Here is a 20,419-nt window from a genome sequence, read left to right on the forward strand (position 1 = left end):
AGTAGTCCCTCCGCTAGAATACGTGCATCGCCCGCTTATCGCGGCCCGGCCCACCCATCCGCTGCCGTAGGACGCGGCCCAAGAAATCAAAATCACACTAGTGACTTTTTTTTTATATAGGCTGAGGACTGGTGACTGGAGTATTTTCCGCACGATCAGAGAACAGAAAGCAAAGGAAATCGGAAACACTAACGCCCACATGTATAGGCATTTGCATCTCGCCCCGCGTTTATTTGTGGTTGCATGAATTTTGACATGTTTGTGGTGCCACGTAGGACTGGGTTGATGTGTGGGCGTTCACTCGGTCGTCCATACGTCTGTTTCACCATACGAAGGGGCCAGTGTGTGGGCGTTTAGCAGTTCACCCACACATCAGTTTTCACTCACGCATAAGGGCTGGTATGTGGGCATTTATCATCTCGTCCACATGCCCGTCTCCTCTCCCACACCCAAGCTGCCAGTTGCCATGCAAAACGTACATGGTATAAGCAGATGGCAACTTTATCTTTTTTTTACCCGAACATGTCAGTTGCCATATGTTTTTGCAGGGTACACGACAACTGCCCTAGTATGCTTGTAAGCAGATGGCAACTCTCTCTTTTACCCCGAACATGTTGTTTTGCCATGTATCCTTGTAGCGCTACACGGCAACTGCCTATTATTAGTAGGTGGCAACTCCTAAGGTTTTTAAATCATGACAACTGTAGTAAACCAGACCATACATGGCAACTGCTTAGTGTTAGTACGTGGCAGCCTCTAAAGTTTTTAAATCATGGCAATTATAGTAAACCAGACCGCACATGGCAACAACTGCAGTTGTCCAAAATGGCATCTGGTACTTGACCTGAGATGACAACTGCAGTTGAGCAACCATGGCAACTGTGATGTCCGACATGACAACTGTAGTTCAACGACATGGCAACTGCAGGTAAACGGACATTGAAGAGGGTCCAGACCATGGCAACTGCGGGGACGCGTGATGACTGTCACGCTGGACACGCAGGGACCTTAAGGTAGGTGGTTGAGAGAGATCATGTGGGCGTTATGCATTTTGCCCACACGTGCGTGTGAGAAGGATTGCAAGGTTAAAAACGCGTGTAAGCACTAGTTGTTTTGCCCACACATAGACGTATGGACTGGTTCTCTTAGACACTACACAAAACATGTGTTATCATCGTCCAAGGAAATTGGAGTCGGTCTTTGCAGTCGTGTACGTATGACAGTTTAGCAAACCGTTTTTCTTACTTTGAGAACCAACAGTATATGAAATCTCGCTTGCTTCAGACACTGATGTGTGATTTCAAACTGACATCCAAAAGTTCATCGAAAAAGAAAGAGAAAAATTCACTGCAGGTCACTAAATTTGAGCAGGTTGACAGTTTAGTACCACTACTTTAAAATACCCAAAATACGGTCCACGTATTTGTGCAGGGGTTCATTTTAATCCGTATGTACGATTTCGTGTACGTATTTGCTGACTTGGACGAGTCAGCGGCTGCCAGCTTGGTTTGACCGCCACCTGGTCGTGCCTAGGATGAATACTAGTCCATCTGGGGGGTTGCAAAATCGCCGTGACCATTAAACCAGCCCACCTGGTTGAACCGCACCCGCTCGCTGTCTCCTCTGCTCCCGCACCCTCTCTGCTCGTCGTCGCTCTCGAGGTCATCCTCTGAGCTCGTCGGCGTCGACGACAGCTCCAACACGTCGTTGGACGCTGAGCCGCCGCCGTCCGCGCCGTTCGGGAGGGGCCTGCGCGATGTCTCTCTTGCTCCTTCGCGTCGTTGTGATGATGCCTCGCCGTCCCTGTACAGTACGTCGCCGTCGCCAGCAGCTCCGGTGCTCGATCTGTACAATTTTAGCTCCGGTAAAGAGTGATTGGTCAGCTCCGTCGCCGTCGCCGTCCATCGCGCACTCGTCTTCGTCCACATACGCGACTCTCGCCACCGTCGGGGTCCACGGCGACGAGGGCTGCGTCTTGTCTGGCCACTCGCTACACTTCCTCGACGACCTCTTCCCGCCGTCGCCGTCGACATCGGCGAGCTGGTCGCCTGCGCCAGCGGCTGCAGCATCTGTTGCCTCGCCAGTCGCTACCATTGCTCTCCTTCCTGTCAGCTTTGCAGTACTCCTTGGCACACAGAAGAAAGACGCGGCTCTGCTCCCATGATCCGCAACTGCTGATCCCCATCATTCAGAAACTGCATGCCCTCCTGTTCACACATACAATAAATTACCAAATCATTCCTCAAATCTAATGCTAATGTGTAATCCTTTTGGAGCAAATGCTAGCATAACAAAAAATCAGAAAGATTATTATGATGCAACTGGTGCAGTTGATAAAGTGCAGCTACTAGCAATCAACTGGAGTAGGAAAGAAGTGGACAGAGCAGCCACATGCCCCTCCAGCCTGGTGTTTTTCTCAAGCATTGCCTCATACTTCTCCTGCACAACAGATTCAGTGTCAACTCCACATCAGGCACATGATTAACTCATCGTGAAATGCAGCTAAAGTTGATCTGTACTGTATAATGAGAGCAGGAGCTGGGCAAAGATTGGTTAAAATTCAGATGTACCTTGAGGAACAGAACCTCCTCCTCCAGCTTGCCATTCGCTCGTGTTGCGTTCGCGTACTTCTCCTGAAAACAGATCCACAACAATGGCTTCAGCATGATCAACAATGTGGAGAAAACAATTCAACCAGGAAGACACATTTGAATATTCAAATTTAACATGGCAGCCATTTCTTGCAAGATAACTAAATTGACAAGTATGATGAATTTAAGCTGAGGGGGAGTTGGCCCAATTATTGTACCTCCAAGGATAGAACCTGCTTTTCCAGATTGCCATTGGCCTTCAGCACACACTCATACTTGTCCTGCAAATAAGATCACCATGAGTTCAAGATCAGCTAAGGAAATACTCCATGGAATAAACAAAAAGAAAGTAAACTTTGCAATTCTTACAACACTAGTGGAAAGAGATATCCATTCTGATGATTAAAACTACCTATGTCAAGTGTACTTTACAGTATATATGCAGAAGTATTTCCTCATCAATGGAAATAAAAAGGTGCTTTGCCTAAACATCCACCTTAACCTCAGTGTAAAAAATGTGAGAAGCAAAGCTGAGAAAGGTTTGTGTGTACTGCAGGTGTCTCTGCAATGCCTTCCCAGAGGAGACAAATTGAGAGCTACAAATGTGTCATGCTTTGGAAAGGCAAACCTGCTCCTGCATCTTACAAATTTCAGATGCAGTACTGCAATGTAGTACTATGACACAACCAAAACCAAGACTTGCCACTTGGAAGCAACTCAAATGTCAAAATTTCTTTCTTTCTTTAACTGAAACTTAAAAAAAGACTATCACAAAACCAAAACCAAAGACCTGCCACTTCCAAATAAACTCAAATGCTTTCTTTAACTGAAACTCCAACACCAAAGTTTTCACATAAGAAGGAACCAGAAACATGCACACCCTGAAAACTGACAAGTGTGCATCACAATTCACAAGTAAGGGGGTGTGCTCCATTCAGGCATGCATGCATGTCCCATTTTCTCATAATTTTGTCAACAAATATACATGATGCAAAACAGAGAGATGTAATTTATTTATTTTGAGGGGTAGAGAGATGTAAATTTGATAGCAAACATGCATGATGAAAATTGCAACAGAAAGAGATGCATATATGAGGACAGATAACTGCGATCACCTGATAAGTCTCATGAGAAATGTAGGCTTTGACTGCCTCAGATTTCCCCTCATTGTTCATTGTGCCTTGATGTGCCTTCACCGACTGCTGCATGTGCCATCATACAAAAATTCAGAGCAACAGAATTCAGTGCCAACACAAAACTAGCACTGCTACTTACTGTATGCAAAAATGATAACAACTTAGCACAAGTAATCAAACATAGCACAAATTACCATTGGTTTAATCAGCACAAGTGACTTCATACACAAATACTGTATAACAAAATTCAGTGTTAACACAACAACACTGGCATTGCTAGTTTGTTACTTAGTACTTACTATATGCAAGAATCACAAATGATCAATTTTAACACAAACATTTCTTTGTCACATGCAAGACTCAATGGAAGATCGAATCAGCATTGAGGAAGAAGAAGAAATTGCAAGAGAAGATGACAGAAGGGGGAAAATGGGACTTTTTTACTCCGGCGAGCTCCTTGGTGAGCTCCTCCACCTGCACCTTTGCCTTGAGCGTGTAGCCGTCCGCGGACACGGATCTCCGCGCTTCCACCATGGAGGCGGCACCCAGTACGGGTCGACACTCGACGCCGAGTCGCCGACCTCCCGGTGCAGGGTTGCAAGCTCGGCCGGTTCGAGCCAGTACTCCATGGTGCCGTCGGGCGTCGGCATTGTGGCGGTGAGAGTCCCTTACGTGGACGACGACGAGTGCGCGATGGACGGCAGTCTCGAGCTCCCGCCCACGCCGCCGTTGGCCTCCTCCACCAACGCCGACTTCTCCGCCAAGCTCCCACTCCTCCCCGGCCGGCCGGCCCGGACTCGCCGGTCCAACCACCTTCGCAGCCGCCGGCCACCAGCAGCAGCCTGAGGGACGCCGACCTCCAGGAGCCAGGGCAGCCCCACTTCGTCGGCCTCGACCTGCAGCTCCGGCACACGGCGCAGGAAGCGTCGTCGCAGCCGTTCCCGTGCATCATTTTTGCAAAAGACCCCCTGCTTTCCTGCATATTCAGGTGGCTGAGACAACATGGCAGTCAGCGCCCACGTGGATCGACTTGACCACGTGGATCGACGAGCTGGCGGCCGCTGACTCGGCCAAGTCAGCAAATACATACACGAAAACGTACATACAGACCAAAGTGAACCCCTTACGCCGAGTCAGCAAATACATACACGAAAACGTACATACAGACCAAAGTGAACCCCTTACGCAAGTACGTGAACCGTAGTTCGGGTATTTTGTAGTGATACTAAACTGTCAACCGGCTCAAGTTTAGTGATCTACGGTGAATTTTTCTCAAAAAGAAATGCAAGGGCTGCCTCTGTCTCCTCCTCGGCTGCCAATGGAGAGAAGCAGGTGGAGACAATGAAGCCCAGCTAGCAAGATTACGAAAAAAATAAAGCACAAATTAGAAAGAAAAAAAAACTATTTCGACATGCACTGCTGTGATTCGATTATATCGTTCACATATGTAGTAAGATGCAGATACGACATCACGTTACATTACTCCTTTTATGAGGCAAGATGGCCAAGGTCGTCCAGGAATTAAACCAGACAAAGATGTTCACGATGTTCAAACACAATCACATAAAGTGCTGAGGTGGCTAATCCAGACAGGCCTTGAGACTTTGGTAACGAACAGCATCTGGACACAAGTTGCTTTGGAGGTAGAACTATAGCACCAACTCCTCAGTCTTCGTCTCTTTCAGGAGGGAGGCCACAGGGAAGCAGCATTTTCTGCAAGACCAGAAACAAAAGGGTTTAATAATTTATATTAAAATACATCGTCAATACAACTGCTTGTTCAAAAAGTGGACACACATGCGAATGGAGAAACTGAGGTATGGCCAAATACCACGCATGGAAGGCAACTAACTCAGATACTACTAAATACGTTAAGAACTTCAAACTTGCTAAAGAAGATGGCAATAAAATAAACCCGATGAAACACATGAGCAGATCAATAGCATCGCGGCCATAGCATAGGGGTTCAAATAGAAAATCTGGGTACGACAGGTTCAACGTTTTCTTCAGTTTGAGTATAACGGTTCATTTAAACATTTTGCCACAAGTCTGCAGCATGATAAATTTAGCGGTTTTTTTCTCCATCCTTGTGCAATTGTGCACTGAGAAATGTTACTTGCGATTTTTATTGCAGAGCAAAGACTCCATTCCAGATAGACACTGTCACAATGGGATACTGGAGTACTAGAGTGATTATTACAACAGTAAAATGGGAAAGATAAATCCTAACATTTGATAACTAGCTTGGCTCTCCTTATCCTTATTGCATACCACAGAATGTACACAGGGTTTTAAACTGAAAGGCTATTTAACAGTAGATGGTAAAATGTGTGTCCATCAAAATGCAGCCAGCTAACATTGAATTAAGGTTTGCATAAGTTTGGAAGCAGGAAATAAGCAATTTAAGCTATAGTCCAGTGTGCTCTGTTTTCACCATTTAATAGAAGGACATACCATCCAACATTCTAATTTGGACCAATTTAGTTGATATATGCAACTTCTTCAAGCTACATTTTTCCCCTTTGATGATAAATATGTCTCGAACTTATAAATTTAGGCTCTGAGCATTCTGAAACGACACTTATTTATGGACATGAAGTGTCTCTCATATCACTTGAATAAAGAGTTATGGAACCATGTCCTCGCAGGGGGTGTATCTCACATCTATCTATAAACATTTAGTATCTCAAATTGTCACGCATCACTGAAAATTTCTTTGGCAGCATGGAAACAAAATAACTTCAAGCTAGACTCTGACCGCGATGTATTATGGCTCACTAGAGAAACCCTGCCCAGCTACAATTTGAAGCAACAAGATGATATTTAATGAGCTTGCAATGTGATACATTATAACAGCGCTTACAAGGTACATGGTCATGATTAAAAAAAAGCCAATTATGATGACAAGAGAAGCCCCATAAAAAAGAGTGAAACTGCTTAAGTGCCCAAAGCAAGACTAGCATCCCACCAGTGAAAGCTTAATGCAATCAAGTAACAATAATTCAGTAGCGATGCTAGTTTTAATTTACATCAACGTTTATACAACCGTTCAGTCCTACACGATTTGCAGGTAAAACTCAGTAGACGAGTTAGGTACATCTCTTTCACACATACCTGCATAAATTCGTAGCGCTCCCTTCCAATAGATTCATTCTCAGCAATGGAAAAATATGCCAACATCGGGTAGTGTCCAATGTAAGATGCATAGCTGTCTCTTTGGATGTTTACAGCCCATTCACTGCAATACAAAGACATGTTAATGGTTCATATCCTATCAGACCATGCCAATCAAGAATAATTCTTACCATTTAGCTACCTAATGTAACATTTCTAATACAAAAGATGAGATGCTTACAATCTGGTCAGGTCAGCATGCCCTGTTCCGACGTATTTGGCTTGGAGATGCTCAAGTTGAGAATTGATGTTGAACCTGTCACTAGCCTTTTAAAAAAATGTGATACGTGTTAGAACTTACAGGCGATTCAGTTGTAAAAGGATGTTACTAAAGCGACAGTATATTGGAAGAATATGAAGTAGTTGAAAACTTTAAGCTGAAGCAAGATAAAAGAAGACAAGAGACGAATTGAGGATCTGGTGATATCTTTCCCTACTAATAAAGCAGATACTGCTTCTGGTCGTACGTCAGTAATTTTGCATCAAAGTCCCTTTGTTTCTAAGAAATCAACCCGCAATCCCTATTTTAAAGTGAAAAACCGTTTCATCTGGGGTTGTACATGAAAAAAGTGAACAGACACGAGCGCGGCTGCACGGGCTCTCCTCTCTCCCTCGCCTCCTGATCCCAGCCGCCAGGAGGCCCGCGGCCCGCGCGGCGCTCGATCCGGTGACCGCCGGCCGCCGGACGACGCCGGTAATGGCAGCACCCTGCACCACCGTTCCACCTTAGCTCCCCCTCTGCCCCGCGTCCGCGTGCCCGAGCTCCTCCTCTCTCCCGCGCGCCCGAGCTCCTTGTTGTGCGCCGCCCAGGAGGGCTTGCGCTCGCCGCTCGACCAGAGCCACCGCGAGCTGGGCGTCGTTGCACTTGCCGGCGACCTGGCCGTCCCCTCTGCACCCCCTCCACCTCAAATTTGGACGAGCATGTGTTTGTGTATGTTCTCAGTTATTTTTTGCACACAAGGTGTTTGTGTGTTTGTCCGAGCCAGTTCCAGTCACAGATCCTTAAGGTAAACTCTCACATGAATACATCATGAGACTAAATCTCCTTCCATATGATTCAAAGCATGTTATGATGGTGGGAGTGAATCAGGTTACTAGAATAATGGTTTGCTAATTAATTTACATCATGTGGAGTCTCAAGACACATGGGTACGCCGACTCCTATTGCTTGACAAATGTATATCTGCGGGTTTTCTTTAATTGTATGAAGAAGTTACAGTTAGGTGTTGACCTTTTTTTTGCCTAGACACAGCACCTCCATGCACCTTTTTCCGTTTATCTTTGCTGCGCCTTTTTAGTTTTAATTGTTGTTTACCTTCATCCGACCAAATTGAGCTATCGGAGGTGCTGCGATCTTTTGGCAAACATGCTCTGTATTCTATGGTTTGGCATCTACAGGATGCCATCTCAGGTCATGGATCCACTGTGGCCGCTTCGTCCTTCACTGAGGACCTTCTCATCCCCACAGAGATCAGAGGTAACCCACACAGTTGGAAATAGTTGCTCAAGTTCTTGCTTCAACAAATTTTGTTCCGGATATAATTTATGGCCATGCCATGTATTAATTATTCTTATAATGGTCATCTGAATTTGCAAAGAAAATTATATTTTGGAAGCAGGAACCCTTACCTCATGGCGTATCATGGCTCCTAATGTTATACTTCGAATAGTTGAGCAGAAAACTGGCGTATCATGGCTCCTAATGTTATAGAGCAAGTGGACAGACTATTTCCCCCTCCCACCCCCCTCTAAACTTTGTTTTCTAGGTTTGGTTGGCTACAAAAGGCTAGATTCTGGTATATATTCGTTGGTGCAGAAGCTAGAAGCTCATTGATATTATTTTTCTTGCCAAACATATGAAGGATTGTGCATAAAACTTCCAGCTTGAAATCTACATCTGGGTTACAAGCTTTGTCCAGAATTTAAGAACATCGCTGTGGACATTTAGATATTTTTGTAGCATTCTTCAGGGTCTTGACTTAATTTCTTTTCACACAGTAAAATATCAATTATATGTTGTACAGTAGTAGTAGTGTGAATACTATGTACTCAAGTTTATTGAAGTCAAAACAGGAAAGGAGAGCAGAGTTCAGGGCATGTTCAGCTCCATCCATGCATCAAGGGAAATATATACGAGGCAAAGGAATTACGTGTTCTGCTAGATGACATAGTACAAGGTTCAGCAGCGACGACATGATCTCAAACATGGCACTGGTACCACCTATACTAAACTTGATTTGTTCTCTCAATATGGAGTGTTAATCTTCTCCTCTGCATAGTACAATATTCCCTTGGCTCGAAGGATATAGGCATGGCGAGTTTGGTTCAAGGAGGAAATAAGAATGATTTAACAATAAGAAAAGGGATATAATGCTTCTTGATGTGTATGGGGATTCTGAAGATATATATGATTGATACTTTCCCTGCATGATATAGATTAGTCGAGGTTTGCGAAGTTCTCTATAAAAGAACTATGTGGGGTTCTCTATAAAATAGTTGTTAGGTGTCTAGGTCTTCAGTTTGGGCATTCCAGTATTTTGAGTGGAGTAATTCCACAATGCACAGCCATCTTCATTGAACAACTGACAGTAATATACAGAAGACAGTCGCTTGTTTATTTCTTGACAACCAATTGATTTGCTAACTATTATATTCTTAGAGTACAAGGCAAAGTTATGTGGTGGGTCGGATGGAGAGCTTGGCGCGGTGATGTGGCAGGCTGCTCTACAGTGGCACTAATGGAGAGCTCGGTCAACGATGACGGGACGACCGACTGATCTGCGGCAGCGTGGAAGGAGGGCTCGGCGGTCGACACGGCGGCTCGATCCGCTGTTCTGCGACGTTTCGGAGAACTTCTTGTACTGGTGTGTGTGTATGCATAGGTGCCGTACTATCCTGGGCGCTCACTCCCCCAGGATCCCACAAGTTTGCATAGAGCTCGGACGTCGGTGGCGGCCTGGCACGCTAATCTGCCGCCTCCACATGAGGAGTCGTGAGATTAGTGCATCACATTCAAAAGTCGCCGCTCCGTGATTAGGGCATTGCATTCAGGCATTCAGTAGATTAGAAGACATATTTAGCTAGCACTGGGATCCATCGTCATTGTAGGGCCTTGAATCTTTTCAATCCTTGCCAAGACAGTTCTTGCCATGGACGACGGGTCTCTCCGTGTGGTCTTGGTCCAAAAGCTAAAATAGGGAATAAGATGTGCCTTGCCGTGTGGAGTGTTGGGTATCTTTTGCACTTGCTCCATCAGCTGCAGAAACTATAGCCCAAATGCAGCATACTGCTACTATTTCATATCATTGATTGATGATTTGTTTTTTCATAATTGAATTGGCGAATGATGAAAAGGTGTAATGTTCAGGGATTTTTGCTAGATGATTTGTTGATCCAGTTTAATTTTAGTAGGCATCTGGGTACTTTTATGAATTGATAGGCACCCAGTATTATTTTTACTTTTCTAAAACAATATTCTCTGGATTTCATACTAACAAGTGTCTTGGTTTGTAACAACGATAAAGTCCAGCTTTATGTTGCCCAATCCTAAGTTGTGCCATCCTTTCGTAGTGATAGCTGTGTTGGGCCGGGTTGCAACGGATGCATTCAACACGTTTCAAGGGCCTTGTATGTCGATCTGGAGCCAGTGTAAGTCGATTATGGCAGGAAATCAAAGTCAGTTTCCTCATTTATCCATCACCGCAGGACTATTATGACTATTGCATTTTATTTTATTTTGGAGATAAGTCATGTTGTCAAAATTACTTCTTATTTGTAACTGATTGGTGTTGCACAGAATAGGCATGCCCCGTTGCAACGCACGAGTGTTGTCCTAGTTAACAAAATATAGTCAAAATAAGAAAATTTAAAAAGTAAGCATCATGATAGTGCAATTCAAAACATAGAACAACATGTGAGCTCTAAGACTGGCACTGTGACTACTTTAAGCTAACCATCAACACAGCACGAAAGGTAAATGCAGCAGCAAGTGCTTTGGATATTAAGAGCATACAGCACAGGTTTTAAGTTTATCAATCATTTTAGTTAGCCGACAAGAATAAATCGACCCAAAAAATGTTCTGATGGATTTGGTCAGGGATTAAGCAACACCGTCAGAATATATTGGAGAGAATAAGCAACACAGAGAGATTGATCAGGGACTGCTGACCTGCATGATGGCCGACGAGTATGGCCCTGGCCCTGGCCCTGGATGGGAGAGCCGGGGACCCCGGAATCAGATCTGCGGGCGCCGCGAGTAGAGATCGACCGCGGTGGTGTTCGAGGAGGAGGAGGGGGGCGGGGAGGCGGCGGAGATCCGGGAGGGTCTCCGGGGTGCAAGACGTCGACGGCGAGGGAAGGCGCCGGCGGGTGCTCGCGGAGACGAGAGGTGGTCGATTCTGGCGACGGGAAATCTCGAAACCCTAGCTGGGCTCTGCTCGTCTGGTCGGGGCGCACTGGAGGAGAAGGCAGCTTGTCTGCCGGTGGGACCGGTCATAGAGACCAGCACAGTAGTAGTAGGAATCGCCTACGGGCGACGCCTAGCGGGCCACCCCATTTATCTGCACACCCGTCCACTGTTCGCTCTATGGGTTCCGTCTGGTTTCTTTTTTTTCGTTTTTTTTTCTCTTCGGGGGTTTTTTCGCCGTTTTTATTTTTTTCTCTTCTTTTATTTTATGCTTCGGTATTATTTTTTCAAATTTTTATTTTAGTTTTTTATTTCTTCTACTGTGTACTTTAGTTTTCTTCAGGTTTTTTGGAATCTTTGTTTCCCTTTTTGTTTCCTTTGTCGGTTTTCATATATTTGTTTTTTCAATGCATGTCTATTTTTTATATCCGCAGTACATTTTTCATATGTATTTACAACATTTGTTTTATATCCATTTAATTTTTTCCAAATACATGTTTAAAACTTTTTACAAATAAACATTATTTTCAAAAACATGTCAAAAAATAAATACATGTTGAAACATATCTCTAATGATAAAAAAATCTTTTTAACTATGCAAAAAATCTGTACATTGTAGAAACATTTTTTGAAAATGCCACAAACACATTTTTGAAACGTGTGAAGATTTTTTTTAAGTTAATGTAACGTACATTTTTTGAATGTACGAAACATTTTATTGAATTACACTAACATTTTTTTTACATTTGTATAAACTTTTTAAAAATGTCATGTACAAATCTATATGCAAATGTGCAACATTTTATTGTGCCGCCACGCAGTTCTCACCTCCGCAGACGAGCACAACACACGATATGTCATGTATCAAGCATGGCCTTTAGTCGTGTGTCTGGTCGGGTGCGTTACATGTCGGGCACGCGTGCTCATGGGCCGGCCCGCGAAAAATGGCTCGTTTGACCAGGTATAGTTGTACATAGGAGCGGTTCTAGTAGAGTCGCCCTATCAAACCGATCATCATAATAACCATTGGTATATTGATTGAAAAAGTTGGTATAGCACAATCACAATCCCATGCTCCACTATCATATGAACATGATTGACATTAATGGCTATACAAACATGAGCATTCTATGCATCAATTATTCATCTTCATGTTCGTAGAATTGCTAAGCAGAACTGCAAGAAGACCAGTTGTCCCTTGCTAACTTGCTATGGTAGGTCGGCAGTGTCGGTCTGGCGTCGCGAAGGAGGCAACAATGGCGTGCACTGCAGACACCCTGCAGGTTGGAGGCAAGCCAGCGAGGGAAGGGGAGTTTGGCTGCGGCCATGTGCCCGTGTGGCGACGTGTTCAGATACGAGATCAATGGTGGCGTTAGGTCTGGCGACCACCTTTGTCTTGATAGGAGAGGAAGTGATGAGAGCATGGCTGCTGCCTTGCTGGGCTCAGCTCAATGAGCTGCTGTTTTTGGACCTCAAAATCGAGAAAAAATGACATGATAAAAAAAGCTTAGAATTTTGGGTGTGCCACGGCCCTCCCATGCTCTCACATGTCAAAAACATAACATAAACACGCATTGAAGTTGATGTATATATCAAAAATCCAATTCAGCTTTTTTCAGGGGTAGCATGCCTTACTTTATTGATCGAAAGTTCGAGTCACCGGTATTACAGAAAATTCATGAGGATTCATAAACCACAAATGGCGTCCCTCATCTAGATGTAAAGCATGTTTTGTTAAACTATGTGGCTCCATATTGGGGAGCCTCTTGGGAGCACATGCTCCTGCCCGCCAAAAATGTTTTTTGTAAATGTCATTTTTTTTAAAGGATGTGTTCGTTGTCACACCCAAATGCTACCTGCAAAGTTCTAGTGAAGCTTAAGCATTTTGACATGTACGAAAAAAATTGAATATCAAATGTTACATTTAATTTTGTTTTTTTCGTCGAAGAAGCACTGCTATCCCGTTTTGCATGAAAATTGTCAAGCATATTTGTTAGACTAAAGAGCATCCACACACAAAAAAAAAACAGTATTTTTGAATTTATTTATTATTTGTTCTGAATTTACTGTTCATCAGGGAGCATATGCTCCATAGAGCCAAAACGTCCCTCGTGTATATATGTTCTTTTGGATACCCATAAATAAAAAGTCAAATGTATCAACAATATATTATGAAAATAAAAGTCGGTTCCAGGCAGGAAAAAAAAAGCTTACACACACCATGTCGCTGTGCAGGTAAACATGTCATGTGCTAAATGCATTGAACTTGATCTATATATATTGTTTTTGATACCCCAGAACTGTGAAATAAGAAAAATAAAAATATCAACTATTCTAGCAATAAAATGTCAGTTGCAAGAAGAAATAAAAAGCTTTTATGCACAGTGAATAAAAAGAAGTTAAATGTATCAACTACTATTTGCCCCGACGTTTTATATTTAGGAATGGAGGTAGTAGAAGTCGTGTGCTAAATGCATTGAACTTGATTTATACTAGAGACCACTTGCAGTTTCTAAATCCTTCAGCTACAGGGATTCAGAAAAGTGTATGAAACATGTAGCTGAATGAAGACATAGTATTTGTGATTCCCATCTGTTGGTTTCTGCAGCCTGAGAGTTTGAAAACATAATGACAATGAGCCTCGCATGCTTATCACCGCCACAATTTAGAGAAGAATTGGAGAGGCCACAGTACGTCTAGTGTGTCTAGTGTCTGTTTAAATGATGGATGTATAACATATTGATTGACTAGTGTCCCCAGCATTTGCTTACCTGGATGAAATTCAGCGAAGTGCTCCTAAATTTTAGTTTCATTCTAGTGATCAGGTTGCTCTGTTCAAGTAGTATGCTTTATAAATTTCCTCATGTTGATTCCGTGTTGGCGAGTGTAATTTGGATGCTGGGTAACTATATGAATGATTATCATGCTAGTAATGTGCGAGTTATTGGACAATTCAAGAATATTTATCAAGTTTGAAACTAGATTTCTGCTGTAGGATATATTCGCCAGGACCTACTCACAAGTACTCCCTGATTTGAACTAAAATCATGACACTTATTTTGGAACAGAGGGGGTAGTTATCAATTCCAAAACTATAACTTATTCATCAACCAACCATGTGACTATGACTGGGTAACTACAGTTGTGAGATAACTGTAGGATATAGGTAGACAAAGACATGATCTAGCGAGAATCACTGACATTCATCTCGTCACCGGACAGGGTACCGTGCAAATCGTCTCACAGCAAGTCTCCCCCTAATCTGCCATCCACCACCAGCAAAACAAAAAAGTTTTAAAGGTCGGACTAGTGACCAAACCGATCAAGCACACAGTTTACCAGTACCCTGACATGCCTATTTCACAAAACCTCTCTCCAAGAGATCGGTCCACAACATGTGCGCAAGCGCTTTCAAAAACTTGCCATCTGTGCAAGACGCGAGCATGGACTTGAAGCTCCAACTAACAGCCACAGCAGTAAATGTGCATTTGATGACAGCTCCTTCAGATGTAGCAGCGAAATCTCCTACAATCGAATTTCCATTATTGGCCCTCATTTTTTTATGCCACTATGCTTCAGACCAGTTTGGCTCAATTTGAAAATAGTCAAGTTCTACAGTACATTCAGAACAGCACTGATTAAGCACAAAAAATAACAGAAGACAGTAAACACAAAGTTTGCAAGATACTTACTGCTTTTAAGTAAGAAAACCAGAGGCCTTTCTTCTGCACTTGATATTAGTATGACTATCATGCTGCCGCAAATTTTGGGAAGGCTGTTGCCACCACGAAATGCTAGAATTAGGAGCTTGTCCTGCAGGTGGCTCTGCTGGAACTATTGATGTATTTGGGGCTGCGCTGGCTTCCTTTGTAAATCCAAGGCAGTGATAATATGTTTCTCGTATTGAGGGAGTTTATCCCTCATGTCAGGCTGGATACTACTCTTGCTAATTTGCAGCGTTTGTAATACATGGTCCAATATTATTTTAAAGCTCTTCATCCTATCATACTGCTCAGATGGTATTGGAAGTGGTATAATGCTGTCAATATGCTGTAGCTTCACACATATTTTATTGAACAATTCACTGAGGTCTGCAAAGTATTGGTCCTTCAACATCTTAATCTGTCAACAACAAAGACCACATACACACATAAATTTGGTGCAGAAGCTACATAGAGATGAAAACAGAACAGCTAGTAGACCATGGTTTGTCATTAAGTCAGCGAATATGGCACTGGCAAGATATTTCAAGTAGCTTTTAGAAGCATACAAATCTAAAACAAAATAAGAAACTATGATGCCCATTGAATAAAATAAAACTTGCTAACTGCCTTGAGGCTTTACTACATCTGGATACTCTATATGGTTGTATGCTCCATACTCTGCATTCATACTGAATTCCGTATACAAATATCTTACAAGACGACTACCAGACTGTAGTGCATCTACACGCTTGCTGTATGAAACTCCCGAAGAGGAATTTGTTGGTATACACACCAAAAGGAAAAGGAGATGGGCAACATGAAGTGATAAAAGGCCCCAACACCCAACATATGGCGTGTTGTTTCATCTTCGAACAATCTAGATCAGGGCAATCTTAACCTCTTTGTTATAGGGGCTACTCTCTACGAATTTTAGGAAGTTCCAAGGAAGGGAGTGCCAAAAAGGATGATATCAGTGTCATGTCTTACCATTAGATATATCTCCTCTTGCCAATAATCATCTGCACCTGCATGGCCTGTTTGAGAAGTAGAGTCCGTGGACGCTGCATAAAAAGCAAGGTACTCGAAGAGCATCACGATACAATGAACAAACCAACAAATAAACAGCTACATGTACATTGTAGGATGGAATGCAGGGGCAATTGGAAAAGTTGTGAACCAAATCAAACAATCACAGAAGATCAATGCAGTAGCGCTTTTCCAGAAAATAAGAAATCCCAGTGTGCTGAAGAGAAATCACGGAGATCAGTAAGGTTCGTTTAGTCAACATGATGATTAACATGGTACCGGGTCACTGAATATATAATTCCATCACTAACCACTGTAGTTCAGGCAAAAGAAGAGTGAAATGCAGTTCTGAAGTTTTAGGACTAACTTTACACCCCACGATAGTTCTAGGACCTGTGACGCATTTCACTTGTCAGAAAACGTATTGTTGCGTCTGAATTATGAATCCGGTTGTCATCTTCGAAGAAGTTTCAAAAAGATTTAAAGCTAGTTCATGTAGCACAAACATTAATTTCAGTATGAGTCGTACTTAGGGCAAACCCAGTGCAGTGATGCCGGTTGTATCTGAAACATGCCACCTAGGCAAGGTCCAAATACCGTTGGGGAAGCCTAGTCAGTGAGGAAATAATTATTATTTTTCTCTCACAGAACATACTAAATGGCAGCTCCATTAGATACAATACTAAGATATAAGCCATAGGAAGAGTTGTATCTAAAGTTCTAAACACATATTTAATGAATATGATACAACACAAGATACAATGCAGCGGGAGTACCCTAAGAGTTCAATAAGAGTTAGGATCCAAGAATCCAGGTTGTAGTCTAGTAAGGACCTTGTATTATAGTCCAAGTGTCCAACGTTAACTGTTAGCACGAGAATAAAGGGTGTTGGGCTCCTGATGGACAACACACATTTTCCCCCAAACTTTTCTATGTAAGTAGGCGAAAATAATGAGAGGCCAGATCAATAAGCTAGTTTAAAATGCACAAGGAATGTAAGGCCACAACAGGAAGATAGTGAAAATAATGAGAGGCCAGATCAATAAGATATAAGAACATGGAGAAAAAAAAGACGAGAACAATAAGAGCATACGATGGATCCACAAAGAAAATATATGTGAGAACTTACTACTAGAGGAAACTTCTTGCTGATCCATGTTATTTTGTTGCAAGAGCATGCCTTCTGAAGTTTGATTTCTTTGCGGCATGGAGGATTGTGGCTGCATCCCTAATTGCTGTTGTAGTTGGTTAGGCTGAGACTGGAACTGCGACATAAGATGTTGTGACTATTGGAGTTGCTTGTGTTGAGACTGAGGTTGCATCAAACCCATTGGAGGCTGCTGAGCCTGCTGTTGTGGTTGTGGTTGCTGAGCTTTTGTTTGTAGCATATGCACCGGCTGCATGCTTGACACATTAGGCACAGTTCCAAGAAGTTGTTGCTGCTGTTGACTTTGTTGTTGCTGCTGCAGAATCGACATGTTTGCCTGAGAGCCGGATTGCTGTGGCTCATGCAAAGACACATACTGCTGGTTCAACATCTGTTGTGTTTGTTGGACATTCAAAAGATTATTTGACTGAACTGGTAGCTTCTGTTGCTGCTGCATCTCCACAACACCATTCTGTTGACCAATTAGCTGATTTTGTTGTAAATATGGCTGCTGTCCCATCAACTGTTGTTGTTTCTGTTGTAGAATATTCGGCTGTTGATGAATGGAGCCTTGTGCTTGTTTCTGCTGCCTCCCAACAGATTTTTGAGGTTGCTCGAGTAATGATTGCACAGAGTGTTGTACGGAATTCAATTGATTATGTTGATTAAAACTCTGAGTAGCTGACTGCATGGCCATTGGCTGTGTCTGTGGAACGGTGGACTGCCCAGGGTGAAGGCCAGATGACATTTGCATCATGGATTGCTGTGAAGATTGCATTTGTGTTGGCTGCAACAAAGATTGCTGCTGCTGGATATACGGTTGCAGTAGTGAATTATGCTGCAATTTCTGCTTCATCAGCATTTGCTGCTGCTGATAAATTAATTGATGAGATTCTTTTTGTTGTTGCCTTCCTGCCATTTGCCTTTGTGCAGCATAAACATCTTGTGAAGTGCCTTGCGCCAAGCCATTATTCATTATGTTCTGTGGCATGAAAGACACATTCTGCATCGTTGATGTTTGGTTGACACCGGGAAAGTTCTGTCCGATGTTAGTGAGTGAAGAAGCTTGTACAGATGTAGACGTATTTGGCTGCCAGGCCTGTTGCTGAGACATTGCAAATTTGTGTGTATGAGATTAGAATTACTTCAAAATAACTGACATAATTTTTTATTTTTCCTAATCAGAATAATACATGAGCAAACGAAAGGAGGTAATTTTTGGGGGGATTTATGGTTAAAGAAGAAAACAGGAGTTCTGTTAAATTTCAAGTATTCAGTTTCACCAATAAGATACGGAGACTTGCTTCACATTTGGAATTATGCAAAAGGATTTTTCATCGGAAAGAGGTCTGCGAGACTTTTGGGAAAACGTCGACATTTGCTGGCTTATCTGGCAATGAAAAATAGAGTACGTTATAAGAAATTAATCGATCAATTGAATATTTGGGAAGGAAATTGCTGATGTCTGTGCTTGATTACTGCCTTGTGGAGGAAGTCCAGGAGCTGTTTTAGAAAAGGTAGCATATGTTTTTCAAGAAAGTATCTTGTGAACAAAATACATCTAGTGGAAAGCTGAGAGGCAGATCACATTTGAGTAGTAGCAAGGAGAGGAAGAACATAATTCTACAAAGAGTTAAAGATGGTCCAATGTTACTTCAACTTAACGGTCACAGCATTGCAAACTAACGCCAACATAAAACTAAGTTACATTTAGGCCCTGTTCTTTTGCGGCTTACAAAATAAGCCGCCTCATCCCAAGCTTCTCCCATAAGCCGGCTAATGGGAGAAGCTAGGGAGTATAAGCCACCGAAAGAACTGGCCCTTAATCTACCATATGATATAATCATTTCATGAGTGTAAATTGACATCCAAGAGAGGATGATAAATTGTGCAACAATCACTTTACTGTATATGGTACCTTGCTGGAGTTGTTTTGATTTGGAATCACATGAGCATTTCCAGGAGCCTGTTGTGTCTTCGACTCCATAGGGAGCATTTTCAGAGAAATCTTCCAGAAATAATCAGACTGAGTAATACAAAAAAATGATGTAAAGTTCTATGCCAAATTAGCGATATGAACAGAAAATCCAAATCAAAATAGTGACAGTGTACCCCAACTTTATCAAATAAACAAATATTCACCAGAACTGAGTTAGGCAAAATGATGAAGAGCAGACTGCTCCTAGGTTTGCCACAAATAAGTCAGACGGAAGTGTTGTAGGGTGTGAGTTACAGGAGTGTTGTAGGGTGTGAGTTGCAAAACAGGGAAGTGTGAAGGGTCAAAATGTAAATGGAAGGTGTATATACTGTGAGGAGGAATGGATCGATGGTTGAGATTCTTCCAGAAATCTCTCATCTTTTCTTCCCCCTTCCCCTGTAGCTTTGCTGGAGAAGTGAGATCAACCAAAAGGCTAGACAACATGGTGTCAGAGCATGAGGTGGAGGCGCTGTTTGACCCTCGCCGGTGTTGAATAGGCTGCTGGTGGTGAACTGGAGCGGGGAGAAGAGGAGGCTGCCGCCAGGAGTGTGGGGCGGGGCAGCCGCTCGGAGTTGAAGCCAGTGGTGGTGCGACCTGGGAGTGAGGGCCCTCTTGTTGGCTAGTGCAGGAGCTGCAGGCTGGGAGAGCTGGGTGTAGCACACTAGTAGAAAAAGGACCTAATGTGAGATACATTAGTGCCGGTTCGATTTTGACCCGGTACTAATGATACCATTAGTGCCGGTTCGAACGGCTATGCATTAATGCCGGTTCGTTTTGAACCTTTAATACCGGTTCGTGCCATGAACCGGTACTAAAGGGGTGGTGGCAGGCTGGGGTCAGGCCGGGGCCCTGCGATCACCTTTAGTACCGGTTCGTGCCACGAACCGGTACTAAAGGGGTTTGACCTATAGTGGGTTTGACCTATAGTACCGGTTCGTGGCACAAACCGGTACTAAAGGGCAATTTTCAATCTCTACTCCCCCGCGTATATCGCCATTTCAGTTTTGAAAAATACAAAAGAAAATGATAAAAAATTCAAAAAATAAAATTCTTCGAGATGTAGTTATATTACTACATCGACTAGTTAGGAAAATTTAAAAACTTAAATTTGGACATGTTTTGCAAAAAGTGTAGGGAAAATGTAAAACGGCTATAACTTTTGCATACGATGTCGGAAAAAAACGTATAATATATCAAAAAATTCAGCACGAAAATCCGCATCCGATTTTGACGGCCTATGGCCTGTTGGCAATTTTTT

General features: G+C 42.9%; 3 protein-coding genes and 1 long non-coding RNA gene across 4 annotated transcripts; 1 reads left to right on the forward strand and 3 right to left on the reverse strand.

Moving 5' to 3' along the window:
* Window positions 1–1,283: 1,283 nt before the first annotated feature.
* LOC123141009 (protein AMEIOTIC 1 homolog) lies at window positions 1,284–4,943 on the reverse strand. Its single transcript, XM_044560265.1, has 4 exons — window positions 3,707–4,943; window positions 2,810–2,872; window positions 2,571–2,633; window positions 1,284–2,439 (listed from the first exon to the last, which is right to left on the reverse strand). Exons 1-4 carry the CDS (start codon window positions 3,797–3,799, stop codon window positions 2,311–2,313), a joined length of 348 nt encoding a protein of 115 aa, XP_044416200.1. The 5' UTR covers window positions 3,800–4,943; the 3' UTR covers window positions 1,284–2,310.
* Window positions 4,944–5,118: 175 nt separating this feature from the next.
* LOC123141020 (uncharacterized protein At4g14342) lies at window positions 5,119–11,398 on the reverse strand. Its single transcript, XM_044560272.1, has 4 exons — window positions 11,070–11,398; window positions 7,083–7,168; window positions 6,842–6,965; window positions 5,119–5,440 (listed from the first exon to the last, which is right to left on the reverse strand). Exons 1-4 carry the CDS (start codon window positions 11,073–11,075, stop codon window positions 5,393–5,395), a joined length of 264 nt encoding a protein of 87 aa, XP_044416207.1. The 5' UTR covers window positions 11,076–11,398; the 3' UTR covers window positions 5,119–5,392.
* Window positions 7,899–10,267, forward strand: LOC123141031 (uncharacterized). Its single transcript, XR_006470130.1, has 2 exons — window positions 7,899–9,115; window positions 9,561–10,267. It is a non-coding gene; the product is annotated as an uncharacterized lncRNA (long non-coding RNA).
* Window positions 11,399–16,807: 5,409 nt separating the features above from the next.
* LOC123096609 (putative uncharacterized protein DDB_G0271606) lies at window positions 16,808–18,274 on the reverse strand. The gene has a single exon (XM_044518374.1). The coding sequence runs from the start codon at window positions 18,190–18,192 to the stop codon at window positions 17,323–17,325; it is 870 nt and encodes a 289-aa protein (XP_044374309.1). The 5' UTR covers window positions 18,193–18,274; the 3' UTR covers window positions 16,808–17,322.
* Between the last annotated feature and the right edge of the window lie 2,145 nt (window positions 18,275–20,419).

Source organism: Triticum aestivum, chromosome 1B, assembly GCF_018294505.1.
Source record: "Triticum aestivum cultivar Chinese Spring chromosome 1B, IWGSC CS RefSeq v2.1, whole genome shotgun sequence".
NCBI classification, from domain to species: Eukaryota; Viridiplantae; Streptophyta; class Magnoliopsida; order Poales; family Poaceae; genus Triticum; species Triticum aestivum.

Bases quoted from the DNA above. Each gene is read 5' to 3' on its own strand.
- LOC123141009 (XM_044560265.1), bottom strand. From the start codon at position 3,799: ATGCAGCAGTCGGTGAAGGCACATCAAGGCACAATGAACAATGAGGGG. The intron at 2,634-2,809 runs GTACAATAATTG...ATCTGTTTTCAG, and splicing joins AGCAGGTTCTATCCTTGGAG to GAGAAGTACGCGAACGCAAC. The intron at 2,440-2,570 runs GTACATCTGAAT...TCTGTTGTGCAG, and splicing joins AGGAGGTTCTGTTCCTCAAG to GAGAAGTATGAGGCAATGCT.
- LOC123141020 (XM_044560272.1), bottom strand. The intron at 6,966-7,082 runs GTAAGCATCTCA...TTTGTATTGCAG, and splicing joins CATGCTGACCTGACCAGATT to TGAATGGGCTGTAAACATCC. The intron at 5,441-6,841 runs GTATGTGTGAAA...CTGGTCTTGCAG, and splicing joins AGCGCTACGAATTTATGCAG to AAAATGCTGCTTCCCTGTGG.
- LOC123096609 (XM_044518374.1), bottom strand. From the start codon at position 18,192: ATGCAGAATGTGTCTTTCATGCCACAGAACATAATGAATAATGGCTTG.